Genomic DNA, 13,405 nt, shown 5'->3' on the forward strand with positions numbered 1-13,405 from the left:
CACACATGCCAGGGATCCTGTGCCTCTGCCATGAGCCACCCCCCAGGTGTGCCAGGGACCCTGTGGCCCCCCCATCTTCCCCAATATGTGCCAGGGACCCCGTGGCCCCCACCTTCCCCGCACATGCCCAGGACCCAGTAACCCTACCATAAGGCCCCACCGCTCCGATCCGCCCCTCACCTGCCGATGATGCTCTTGATCTGCGAGTCCTTCTCCACCTGTTGCTGGCGCAGCCGCTTCTCGCTCTGCTCCAGGCGTTGCTGGTACTGCATCAGGATCTTGCTGGTCTGCTCCTCCTGCGACATCAGGCGTCGCTCATACTCCTCCAGTTTGCGGTTTGACATGTGCAGCCGCTCCTTCAATGAGTGGATCTCCTCCTCATACTCCTTCACCTGCAGGGAGAGGCAGTGTGACAGCCACCAGGGCACTTCTGCCATGAAGAAGGGACTCTGTGCCTTCCCACTGCAAAGGGCTGGGAGTCAGGACTCCTAGGTTCCACTGGGGAGGGTCTCTTACCCGGTCCAGCCGGCTCTCATCCATGGATTTGGAGTACTCCTTCAGCTTGTACTCCTCACGCTCAATGTGGGAGCTCTCAATGTCAGCTGACAGGTGTGGCATGTTGGAGACCCAGGCCACAGTGCGCTCAGAGGCCGGCATGACAGGGTTCAGCGTCGAAGGCGTGTGAGATGGCTGCAGGGGAAGAGTGTTAGTGAGCATGGAATGAGATCCCCTCCCTGCCCACCTAACTGAGCAGGCCCCAGCAGTAGAGAACACTCCACTCCAGCCTGAAGTTCGGCCACCCACACTGAGCAGTACTGATCTCCCCGCTCTGCTCCTGAGGCTAGACCCACGGGGAGCAGCCCCTGAGCCTCCTTACAGCCCCCCCCCCCTTTATACTATTCCCCACCTGTCCACCCTGCCCCATCTCCCTACTCGCTGACACTCCTCCACTCCCCTCCCGCCCCACTGCCCACACACCTAGCCTCCATCCCCTTCCCTCCCTTCCTGCCCTCCCCACACCTGCTTGGTAATGGTTGGCTTGAGCGCTGAGGGTGTCTCCTTGGTGACCGACTGCTGGCGAGTGCGGGCTGGCCCGTAGGTAGGCTCAGGGGACTGCAGCAGGTTGCCGCTAGAAGGACGGGGTTTCTGGGCGGCGCTGACCGTCAGCTGCTGGGACTTCCCGCGCTGGAGCGGGACCTGGGGCTGCGGCTGGGGTGGGGGTCGCTGGGGCTGGGGCCCGATGGTGATCTGTGGAGGGGAGAGCATGTTCTGCAGGTTCTCCTGCAGCGAGAGCTGGCGCTTGGTGAACTCGGAGCCCTGGCGTGTGAACTCGTCGCTGTAGCTGTGGCTGTGGATGATGTGCTTACTGGCTGACAGGTCCTCACTCTTGCTGTAGCCGTGGAAGGGGGCAAAGGTGTCAGGGTTGCCCTCAGACGGCCGGTGCGAGGGGGCTGCTGAGGGCCCGTCTGAGGCCATGTGGAAGAGGGGGTTCTGGAAGGAGAGGGGCACCCTAAGCTGCTGGGCTGCAGCCCCATCGGTGGTGACCCCCATGTGGCTGAGGCGCAGGCCAGCAGCAATGCTAGAGCCACTGCCCTGCGAGAGGCGGCTGGGCCGCAGTCCCATGGCGGCAGTGATGGAGGCCTGGCTGCTGTTGAGCATGTCACCCACGCTCTGCAGGTTGGAGACACTGTTCATGCGGCTGTCCTGCAGGTCCAGCATCGAGACACTCTTGTTGACGCTCAGCATCTTTTGGTCAGGCTCAGTGATGTCGGAGCTGCTGGTGCAGTAAGCGGGCGAGGAGCGGGCCAGAGGCGGGCGTGTCACAAAGAACATGTCCTTGGAGCCCTTCTCCTTGGTGGGTGAAGGCAACCGAGTCATGTCCATGGAGCTGGAGGGCAGATGGGCCATGTGGTCAGGTCTGGGGCCAGTGCTCCAGGAGGGATGGGGAGAGGGAGCAGTGAGCAATCCCAGCTGAGGACCCCCAAGGGATAGGGGAGGTGGGAGTCAGCGAGCAGCCCTGGGGGCACAGACTGGGAGGGAAGAGCAGCCCCAGCCCAGGCCCCAGGGGACAGGGGATTGAGAAGTTGGTGAGCAAACCATGATGTGCTACTGGCCCTTCCCAGTCCTTCCCAGTCCCTTCCCTGGCCCTTCCCAGTCCCCCTGTGGCTCCCCTCAGGTGAGCCCCCTGCATATGCAGACTCCACAGGGACCCTCAGAGGAGGGAACGGGCCCAGCCTGGTGCTCCCCAGGCCTCATGCACAGCTAGCTTTGAATGGGGCAGTGTCCACTCCTTGTATTCCCCTGGGACTTGTGCAGGGCCAGAAAGGGGAAGGATGGAGCGGCTTTCCATATGGAGGGATGGTGGGGCAGCAGGGGGGCATACAAGATGGTATGGGGCTGGTGTGGGGATCACGCCAGGACTCACCTGTTGAGGCCCCGCACCATGTAGGGCTGGAGATCGACTGAGCTGCGGTGGAAGCAGAGGCAGCAGTTAGTGCTGGGGAGAGACCTGGACAGGACCTTGTGTGGGAAAGGAAGGGAGAGACGGAGCTGCTCCCCTGCCACCTCCCCAGTGAGTTGGGTTTGCAACTCTATTCAGGGCCCTCCAGCCCCCCAGGTCTGCACCAGGGTCTGCTCACCTGTTGAGGTCACGCATCATGTAGGATTGCATGTCAGAGGATGGCCCCCGCAGGATGATGGGTTTGGTTTGCAGTCGCTCCCCCTGGTGACTTGGCTGCCGCTGGATATGCGGGTTCCTGAGGGCGACGCTGATGTCGTTTAGCAGCCGAGGCAGGGGGCCCAGCTTGATCAGGGCTTCCTGGGGCCGGAGCAGAAAGACAGGGTAGGAGTTTAGCATGAGAGTTGGGGATCCTGACTGTCCTCCCAGAGCCAGGAGATAGAACCCAGACCCCCTGCTCTACCCCACCAGACCCCACTCTCCTCCCAGAGCTGGGGACAGAACCCTGGAGTCCTGGATCCCAGCCCCCCATTCCTCACTCTAACCACCAGACCCTTCCCGCCCTGCCAAGGAATAGAACCCAGGAGTCCTGGCTCCACCTCTGCGCCCAAAGTCCCAGTACCTTGCTGAGCTGGGGCATGACCTCCCAGAGCAAGGCATGCAGCGTGGAGAGCTCACGGCCCAGGTCAATGTAGCCCTCAAAGCTGCTGCTGTTGGTGAGGGTGTCCAGGTTTGAGATCTCGAAGAGGAACTGCTGCATGCTGGCCCACTCCAGCTCCAGGAACTCGTTCATGAAGGCCATGTACTCCTCCTTGCTGCCGAACCTGACGTGGGACTGAGGGGTCAGTGGGGCACAGCACGCCCAGCCCCGTCTACTCCCTAGCACCTGCCATACACCTCCCCCCATGCTGGTCTCTCCAGCTCCAGCCACTCATTCATGAATGCTATGTACTCCTGCTAGCTGCTGACCCTGCCAGGAGACGGAAGGGTCCGTGGGGCACAGCATCCTCCCCATACAATCCCCAGTTCCCCTCCCATGCTGGCCTACTCCATTTCTGAATGGCACATACTCCTGTCATGTGCGGGTGGGCGGGGGATCAAGTCAGTGGAGTGCAGCTCCCCCACAACATTCCCCACACCCGTGTGGTCCCATCATGATGCCCTGGCCCATGGTGCATCTCTCACTTGCTGAAGTTGGCCAGATTCTGGATGACCTTGGCGATGAGGGTCAGCGTGCGGGACGTCTGCTCGTCCGGGTACTCCTGCATGAGCCCGAAGAGGCTGGGTGACATGACAGCCGGGCACAGGAAGCGCAAGAAGAGTGAGGCACTGATCAGTCGGTCAGCGATGTCCTCTCGGCCCCTCTCGGCACAACGCAACCGCCACGAGGCAAACACCTCCTTCAGCTCCCGTGGGAACACGCTGTGGGGAGGATAGTGGGACCATCAGTGACCCCCACATCCCCCAGAGCCCATATGCCACCCACAGGGACAGACCTCCTTCAACACCTGCAAGAACATGCTGCAGGGAGGGTAGACAGACCATGAGTGACCCCCACACCCCAGAGTGCCCCCCATAGCCCACACCCCTCCCACAGGGCACAGATCACCTTCAGCTCCCAGAGAACAGGCTGCAGGGGTGACAGGGACATCAGTGAAATTCAGAGTCCCCCATACACCTCGCAAATAGGGCCCAAACCTTCCTCAGTTCTTGCCTGAATTATCAGTGCCCTCTGTGCCCCTCACCACCTCCTCCCTCCCCGGCCCCCCACTTCCTGCCTCCACCCATCCGTTCAAATGTCCCCCCTCTCCCCCCATACTGCACTGACCTATGTGAACTGCTAACCCTGCAGAGTGGCAGGCCACTCCCTGCCCCTGGACATCCTCCCCCAGGCCCCATCAGCTGGGACCCACCAGTGCGAATTGACGACCTTGCAGAGTGCCAGCTCACAGCACATGCGCAGGTTGGCCTGGTGGTCAGGCAGGGTGGACGAGGAGCATTTCATGGGGTCGACCTCGCAGTTCTCCTCTGACTCGTACAGTGCTCGGATGAACTCACCTGCAGGACAGGGGGCAGAGAGCTAGTGGGGCAGTGAGAGGGGTGCCAGGCTGGACACCCCCAGGAACCAGCTCCTACCACCCTGCACACTGCGCCCTATCCATTGGAGCCTGGAGCTGGGGATGGGATGCTACATCAGCCTCTCCACAGACCAGGCGAGGTGAGATGCCAGGCTCAGAACCTGTCCCAGTGCAAGGCCCAGTTGTTCGGTTGGAGATTGCACCCACATCACCAGACTGGGCACAGGGATAATGCTCCATACCCCTAGAGCACAGATCCCACCCTCTGGGCACAGAGACCCTCACAGGCACGGAGCACTGATTTGTCTGCCTCCCAGGGAGCAGGGCACAGACCCCATTGTAGGGCACACACACCCCTTTCCATACACAGGACCCAGACTCACCAATAGCATACGTGCATGTGCACACCCAGCCCCACACGCGCACATGCAAAGCCTCATCTCTCCATCACTCACCGATGGCGTCCTTGAGGTATTTCTGGCCAATGAGTTTCAGATACTCCTCTATGGCTTTTGTGGCCAGCGTGTTCTCCCGGAATATCAGGTGCTCCCGATCCATGAACCGATCCACTTCCGTCATGGCCATGTCTGAGAGGAAATCCTGCAGGGGTTATGCCGGGCAGGGAAGTTAACGAGGGGACCCCAAAACCCAGAGCTCCCCACCCTGTGGCCCAGAAGGGATCCTATAGGCAAACAGTTCCGGGGCCACTTTGTCCTCACACTCTCGCCCAATCCCCCCAGTACCTTGGCTTTGCCAGTGCTTTGCAGGATGTGCACCAGAGCGCAGGCCACTTCCTCCTTGCTCTTGACGCTAAGGACAGGCTCCAGCACGGCGCACAGCATGCGGTAGTTGTTGGTCACATACTCAGCAAACTCCTTGTACAGCTCCATAGGGAGGATGCTCATGGTCTGGAAGCGGCTTTTGACGCGCACGGCGGGGCAGCCAGCCTTGCTCTTGCTGGTGCTGGGCTGGCTGAGTGGGTACCACTGCTCGGCGAAGTGGCGTCCAGTGACACTGGCGATGGGGATGCTGACCATGCCCACATAGTTGCTCTTGTCCTTCTTGCGCTTCTTGTCCGTGTCTTTGTATACATGCAGGCGGATGGTGCGCACGGCCGGGAGGTTGTTAAACTCAAAGTGCTCACCCCAGAAGACATTGTCCGTGCGCATCTTGCTGGTGGTGCGGGCGTAGAGCATGTCATCCAGGCACAGCTCGCAGTAATAGCGCTTCTTGGGAGGCAGGTCCCGTGCTTCAATGATCCACAGCTTCAGCACATTGTCCACACGCCGGCTGTTATCCTGGGGAGGCACAGCGGGTTAGACTGGGGGGTGCCGGCTGTTACCCTGGGGAGGCACAGCGGGTTAGACGGGGAGGGAGGGGGGCAGGCATTGGCTGTTATCCTGGGAAGGTGACAGAATGGTGGTTAGTCTAAGGGGCACTGGCTGTTATCCTGAGTGGCGGACACAGGAAGCTAGACTGGGGGGCACATGGCAGCTGTTATCATGGGGAGGGCACAGAATAGGGCGTCAGGCAGGCAGGCAGGTCACTGCTATGAAGCACAAAGAGTTGCAGGCAGAGGTCAGTGCTATGGGGTGCAGGGACGGGGATAGGCGGGTGGGTTGGTGCTATGGGGCACAGGCAGGTTGGGCATAGGTGGGGGAATCAGGATGCAGGCAGGGATCAGTACTATGGGGCACAGGTGGGTGGATCAGTGCTGTGGGGTGCAGAGAGGGGGATCAGGATGCAGGCAGGGGTTGGTGCTATGGGGCACTGGGTGTGCTCTGTGGGAACGTGAGGCTGTGACAGCAACTCAAGGCATGGGGGAGCTGGGGCCCTGAGGGGACTCCTGAGGAGTGGGGCAGCAGGCGAGCATGTGGGGACACAGGGGGTACAGAGAGTGCATGTGGAGGGGGAGGGACACGTGCGCATGCTGCTGAGGGGGAGTGCACAGCCATGGGGGGCTGGCCTCCTGCCCTTTAAGTCTCTTGTCACCCAGTATCCCACCCTCCACCCCCTGAGGCTCCCTTATCCCCTGGCTTCCCTCCACTACAGCACCTTGTTGGGTTTCACTGCTCGCTGCAGGTTCTCGATCCATTTGTCGCGCTCTGCGGCTGAGCGGCAAGCAAAGCATTTGGTGCCGGATGCGGTGGTGACCTGAGGAAGAAAGAATGGGGAGCAGCTGAGTATGGCCACAAGCTCCTCCCACACTCCCTGACCGGGGTACCCAGCTATCCACCTCGCTCCCCTCCCATATCCAGAATAGAACCCAGGTCTCCTGGCTCCCAGCCCCACCCCAAACCGGCTCTAACCATTAGACCCCACGCCCCTCCCAGAGCCGGAGATAGAAGCCAGGAGTCCTGGCTCCCAGCCCCCTGCTCTAACCCACTAGCCCTTGCTCCCTCCCAGGTGCTAGTGCTCCGGGGTCCAGGCTGCCCTACCTCGAAGCAGAACTCCTGGCCCAGGATGCTGCTGTGCACGGGTTTGATGATGGAGTCCTCATCCAGGTTGAGCTCCAGGGCCTCGGCTGCACTGCTGGGGCTCAGCAGCGACTCATGGGAGTGCGACTCCTTGAAGCTCTGCATGAGGCGGGCTCTGTGGGGGAGGGGAGCCCGTGAGACGGGAGGCTGGGGGCCCCATGTCCCGTGCCACTGCAGTGAGTCCAGTGCGGGGCGGGGGCAGTCAAAGACAGTGAATCTGGTGCCATGACACAAGCATGGGACAGGGAGAGGAAGGGGGAGACAACTGAGACATGGGCTCTGGAGTCGCTGGGGGTCGTGTGGGTGGCCAAGCTGGGGGTCCTACAGCCTCATGGGGGGGTGCAGAACATGCCATAGCTGTGGCCATGGCATTGGTGAGACCACACAGACAGCCAGTGCCCGGGACAGGGGGGTACCTGGGGGTCAGCATCTGGCCATGGGAGGGGCCCCTAGAGACAATTCTGCACTGCTGGGGGGTCCCGGGCTGGACCGCAGAATGAGAGAGAGAGAGAAAAAGAGAGTCAGAGACACGTACAGATTAACTGGGTGGGGAGGGAGGGCGCACGCAGGGTCGCTGGGAGGCTGCGACCCACCGGTAAATCACATAGATACCAGGCCATGTTAAAATGGGAGAGGAGTCAGCATCATTACCCGTTACAGAGCAAGGAACCGAGACACTGAGTGGGGAAAGGGATTTACCCTCAGACAAATCACACACGTCTCTGGCAAGAGCCAAGGATAGAAGCCAGGAGTCCTGGTTCCCAGCCCCCCCCAGCCCACTAGACCCCAACACCCCTCCTCGAGCTGGGGATGTAACCCCGCAGTCCTGGCTCCCCACCCCCAACCTCTGTGAGCTGGAGATAGAACCCGGCATCCTGACTCCCGGTACCCCAAGCAGGGCCTAGAACCCCGGCGTCCGGGCTCCCAGCTCTCTGTGAAGCCCCATGTGGCGAGGACACACAAGCCACCCCCAGCTGGCGCAGGTGAGCAGCCGCCCCCAGCGGGTTATTTTTAGCGACTGGCTGCGTAAGCAGAGAGGCCCCTGCGTCTCCGGGAGGCAGCGACTCAGCGCTCGGCTGTGCTCTGCTCTGCCGTCACTGGAGTGGAGTGGGGGCGGCTGCCGCTAAAAATACCCACCCGGCCAGGCAGGGACGCGCCTCGGCAATGGGCCTGGGGGCCAGGCAGAGCAGAAAGCCTGAAGGGGAGCCCTGGAGTGGGGACCTGGTGTCAGTCCCGGGGAACCTAAGAGGGACACAGGGATACAGGAAAGAGGGGGAACTCAGTTCGAAGTGGATGAGCCTGGGCAAGGGGGTGCAGGCAAGGTTTGCAAGGAAAGGGTAGCCTGAGCTGGGGCAGAGGAGCCAGGGACATAGGAAAGGGGGAAGCCCAGGCTGGGGGCTGGGCAAGACAGCTGAGGAGAGTGAGGGAGAGCCAAACTGGAGGCAACCAGGCTATGGAGAAAGAATGGGGGGAGCCAGGAGTCCAAATACCAAGACAGCTGCATCCCCCGACTGCTGGATCTGCAGGGGGGGCAGATCACAGGCAACCCCCCTTTGCCCTTCCCTGCCCCAGTACAGCCTCCATCCACATGCCTGCCCCTCCTACACGCAGAGAAGGTGCACAACCCTTACAGATGTTATATGTGCCACATATACTGGGATGCAGCCACCACTGCACCACAGCGAGGCCTCAGAGTGACGGGAACCCTCGGCACGGGATGTGGCTAGGACACCAGGCCCACTGTGTGTTTCCTTCCCCTCCCTCCCCTCCTCTGGCTGAGGCACTGGGGTCAGCCGTATTGTGCCCCCCACTCCCTTCAACACAGCACCCCCTAGTCCGGCACTCAGGCAGGGGGAAGTCCCAGAGTTTCTCCCGGAGCTCTCCCACATCTTACCCAGCTTCCCTGCTTAGTGTGTGCCCGGCTGTAGCAGACGCACAACTGCTGATTATCTAGCACCGTCTGCCCCTGTGTGACACAGACCAGAGACCTGCCTCGCCAACTCCTAGAGCACATCTTCTAGAGACAGGAGACTTGAGAAGTGTGGGGCGGGGGTTACTTTCTTCCCACCCCTGTGGTCAATCTTGCTGGATCCTGACATGGAAATCTCATGATCCTGAGTCACTATGCTCCTTAGACAGCCTGCGTTTGGTGTGGCTTTAATTTCACACACACTCTGACATGCTGCACCACATACCGGCCCCCCTGCCCTCACACCCACTCATGCACGTGTCTGTGCCCCTGCTTGCACCTTCTTTTCCCCCCACTGGGCCAGCGAGGACTCACTGGGGTGGGGGTGGGGGGCAGGAACCGAGGCTGTTAGCGGGGAGGCCGGGCCAGGTTCCGGCAGCCGGGAATGCAGAGAGGACGAGTCGGGAAAGGGCTGGGATCTCTGCCAAACCGGATCCAGCTCCTGCTCCTGGCTCCCACCCACCATCTCCGGCTATAAACAGCTCCCGGCACCCAGCAGCACTGCTCCCGCCTTCCAGCCCCACTTCCCCAGCTGGCTGCCTCCCCCCCATCCCCGTCCCCCCACTGGCTGCCTCCCCTCATGCCCCCACACAGGCTGCTTAATCCCCCAGTCTCCTCATACCTTCCCCCCCACTAGCTCCCTTTCCCCACCATCCCCATTGCCCAGCTCTTCCTAACCCACTCCCCCCACTGGCTCCCTCCCTCCATCTCCTTTTCCTCCACTGGCTCTTTCCACATACACCTCATCCCCATCCCCCCATTGACTGCCCCCCCCACTTCTCTTACCCCCTCGGCTCCCTTGTCACCCCTTCCCGTTTCCTCCACTGTTTTCCTCTCCACCTCCAGCTCTCCTATTCCTACCCTCCCCACTGGCTGCCTCTCCCGACCCTGCTCCTCTATTCCCACCCCACCCCTATTGGCCGCCTCAGCCCCCCATGCCCCACTTCCCCTGCCTGGCTGCCCCCCCCATTGTCCCGCTGCCTTACACTCTTTCTTTTCTCCTTGCCCACCTCCTCCTTCTGCTTCCCCCAGCTTCCTTCCCATCTGTGGCTGCCTCCCGCCCTCACTGCCCCGCCTGCCTCCCACCCTCCCCCACACACCCTCCTTTCCTCCAACTCCCCCTTTCCCAGTCCCACTACCGCACCTGCCAGCACCGCACGCCCTGCTCACCCAGTGTAATCCCATCACAGAGAGCACACCTCTGAAAGTAGCACAAGCAACTCCAGACAGGAGAAGGAGAGTGGGGGGCTACGGGGCACAGTCCTGTCCTCATCCCCCATAGAGAGAAGAGGCGGGAGGGGCCAATTCCCCCCAATGCAACCTCTTCTTTTCACTCCAGGCCAGAGCAAAGTTTTATTAATGAAGTCCCCCCGCTGCCTCCTGCCTGCCTGTCACTTCACTCACTGCTGGCATGCAGCCGCTGTCGAGGTGGGGTGCAGGAGCTGTTAATACGGGGTTCTCTCGAAATGCAACTGCCTCTGGTGTGGGGCAGCTGTTCACATAGGGAAGGAAGAGAGAGTTGACCCTGTGTGTGCCTGGAACTGGGTGCACAGAGCAGGGCAGTGATCCCCGACAGTGCTGGGCAAGATCTGTGCCTTGGAGCCCCATGCTGCTCTCTGCAGCAGGGCTGTGAGGTGGCAGTGGGCCTGGGCCAGGGAGTCTCTCTCACCTGTCATGGTCGGCACTCCGGAATCGTGGCAGGATCTGGCGGAAGCTGCTGGTCCGGTCCAATTTGGGCTGGCTCTTTGTCCGTTTGATGGAGCTCTTCAAACGCCGGCTCAGGAAGCCCTGCTGTAAGTAGGAAACAGGCAGAGTGAGATGTGGGGGAAGGGACAACGGAGGTAGCCAGGACTCCTGGGTTCTACCCCTGGCTCTGGGAGGGGAGTGAGGACTAGGGGTTAGAGCTAGAGGGGCTCTCCTGCTCTAACCACTTGACCCCACTACCCTCTCAGAGAACCCAGAGACCTGGGTTGATTCGGGAAGTTTCCACACCCCTCTGCAGCAGGATATCTGCGCTGGTCCCCCGTTCTGCCCCTCGGTCCCTCCTCCTACTGTCCCGAAGTTCCTGGCTTCCCCTCATACCAGGGCACCTTAAAGCCCAGCTGCACACCACACCACACAGCTGTCTGGGCACAGCAAGCAGGAAGGCAGGGCAGGAGGTGCAGGGGGCAGATCCGCAGCCAGGAGGCAGTGAGCGGGAATGAGTGACTGTGTGTGTGTCTGAGTTGGTTTGCATGTGTGCGCCAGTCCTTTTGTCAATGTGTAAGAGTGCGAGTCTGTGTGGGGGTGAATCAGTCTGCACTGAAGTGCCTGTGTGAACACAGGTACATGTGTCAGTGAGAGAGACTGAGCGAATCAGTGTGGGGGGGAGCAGGAGCAGCAGGGGGAGGTCTCTCACCGAGGGCCGGAATGGGGGTGCCGGGGACGCGTCCATGTTGATGCTGTATTGCTTCCCTGCAGGGACACTCTTCCTCCGGGAGCGACTGACGTGATGATCTGAAAACAGAGCATTGAGGGGGTGGGGGGAGGAGACCTGGTTACTATGGGGGCAAAGGGTCAGAATTCCCACTGCAGGGTGCCCACCTGCAAAGGTCACGATGAAGACTCTGAAGGGAACCCCACCATCGTACTCAGCACTACTCCCAGCTCAAGGACTGGGACACGGGACCTTTCCCCCACAGGCCATGCCAGCTGTGATCCAGCCTCAGAGTGGGGGGCACTGTTGGCTCAGGGGGTGGGGCATGGGCATGGGCCCTTTCCCTTCTAGGGGATGCTGGCTCCAATCCAGCCCCAATGTGGGGAGACTGGCTGGGGGGTGAGGGAATGTCAGGATTGGAAACCCAGATCCTGGGAGCACATTGTATGTGATGGCTGAGAGCAGCACACCTTGTGTCAGCATCAAAGCAGAGACCCCCTCCCGATCCACATGGGAGCCTGGGAGCCAGGACTCCTGCATTCCCGGGGCGCCTGGTTTGCTCCCCAGCTGCATCTTTCTCACATGCTCTGTATCTGCTCAGAGCGTCCCTCTTTTATGAGGCCACCAGGAGCAAGGAATGTCCTCAGGGGGTCATGGCAGCTGCCTGGTGAGTTCCCACTATGACATCATCTCGCCCCCATTCAGAGAAGCAGGGGCCCCCAGTTCGGCCCCCTTTCCTCTGTATTTATGGCCACTAGATCACTGATGGAGGTGCAGGAGCGTCATGGTGTCCGCGGGCTCACAGCCATCATGCGGAGACAGAGACAGTCCACTTCCCCAACTCACTGGCCCCTGCATGAGCATGACAGCCACACAGAGACCCACACTGTGACCCCCTGCCATGTGCACAGACACCCCAACAGATCCCTCCTCCCCCAACTAGGGATGGACCCACAGTGTCCTGACTCCCCTCCCCTTCCCTCCCCTGCTGTAACCACAGTAAACACACTTTCACCTTGGTCCCTGCAAGCACCACCCCTGCCTGCCCCTCCCTCCCCCAGCACCACCACTCAGCCCAGTTCTGGCTTCATCCCAGGTCCAGAATCCACACAGCCAGCCCCACCCCATGGCAACGGGCAGGGAAGGACCAAGTCCGTTGACTGTCCTCACCACAACAGGAATGAGCGTGATACACAGCAGCTAATTAGTGCCCAGGCAGGGAGACGGTGGAAATCACCATCATCATCGCATGTCTGTGTGTGAGAGAGAGAAGGCAGAAATGTGTCAGGGAGTGTTTGCGGGGGGTGTCAGGGGCAGGATATGATCCCCAGGATGGAGACTGGCCCGGGTGGGTGTCTGGGCTGGTGTGTAATCCTGGGGGCTGGGTGTGTGTGTGTTTGGGGTACGATCCCATGGGGGGGCTGTGTGTGTGTGTTTGGGGTACGCTCCTGGGGGGAGCTGGATGTGTGTGTTTGGGGTACGATCCCGCTGGGGGGGCTGGGTGTGTGTGTTTGGGGTACGATCCGGGGGGGGGGGGCTGGGTGTGTGTGTTTGGGGTACGATCCCGATGGGGGGGCTGGGTGTGTGTGTTTGGGGTACGATCCGGGGGGGGGGGCTGAGTGTGTGTGTTTGGGGTACAATCCCATGGGGGGGCTGGGTGTGTGTGTTTGGGGTACGATCCGGGGGGGCTGGGGGTGTGTGTTTGGGGTACGATCCCGCTGGGGGGGCTGGGTGTGTGTGTTTGGGATACGATCCTGCTGGGGGGCGCTGGGTGTGTGTGTTTGGGGTATGATCCGGGGGGGGGGGCTGAGTGTGTGTGTTTGGGGTACGATCCCGATGGGGGGGGCTGAGTGTGTGTGTTTGGGGTACAATCCTGGGGGGTGCTGGATGTGTGTGTTTGGGGTACAATCCTGGGGGGGGGCTGAGTGTGTGTGTTTGGGGTACGATCCGGGGGAGGGCTGGGTGTGTGTGTTTGGGGTACGATCCCGATGGGGGGGCTGGGTGTGT

General features: G+C 61.1%; 1 protein-coding gene across 3 annotated transcripts in view; it reads right to left on the reverse strand.

Annotated features, from left to right (window-relative positions):
- SYNGAP1 (synaptic Ras GTPase activating protein 1) overlaps positions 1–13,405 on the reverse strand; it is a 46,673-nt gene that overhangs the window by 8,702 nt on the left and 24,566 nt on the right. For all 3 annotated transcript variants that reach the window (XM_067546949.1, XM_067546948.1, XM_067546950.1), the window contains 14 exons: positions 11,381–11,478; positions 10,652–10,773; positions 6,975–7,128; positions 6,592–6,690; positions 5,280–5,834; positions 4,992–5,136; positions 4,372–4,516; positions 3,644–3,880; positions 3,081–3,282; positions 2,640–2,818; positions 2,426–2,467; positions 1,021–1,888; positions 517–690; positions 181–392 (listed from right to left, as the gene is read on the reverse strand). In XM_067546949.1, coding sequence (XP_067403050.1) covers positions 181–392; positions 517–690; positions 1,021–1,888; positions 2,426–2,467; positions 2,640–2,818; positions 3,081–3,282; positions 3,644–3,880; positions 4,372–4,516; positions 4,992–5,136; positions 5,280–5,834; positions 6,592–6,690; positions 6,975–7,128; positions 10,652–10,773; positions 11,381–11,478 — 3,232 coding nt within the window. The remainder of the gene's footprint in view (positions 1–180; positions 393–516; positions 691–1,020; positions 1,889–2,425; positions 2,468–2,639; positions 2,819–3,080; positions 3,283–3,643; positions 3,881–4,371; positions 4,517–4,991; positions 5,137–5,279; positions 5,835–6,591; positions 6,691–6,974; positions 7,129–10,651; positions 10,774–11,380; positions 11,479–13,405) is intronic.

Source organism: Emydura macquarii, unplaced genomic scaffold (genome assembly GCF_026122565.2).
Source record: "Emydura macquarii macquarii isolate MOO-44397 ecotype Brisbane River unplaced genomic scaffold, CSIRO-AGI_Emac_v2 contig_1209, whole genome shotgun sequence".
Classification (NCBI taxonomy): domain Eukaryota; kingdom Metazoa; phylum Chordata; order Testudines; family Chelidae; genus Emydura; species Emydura macquarii.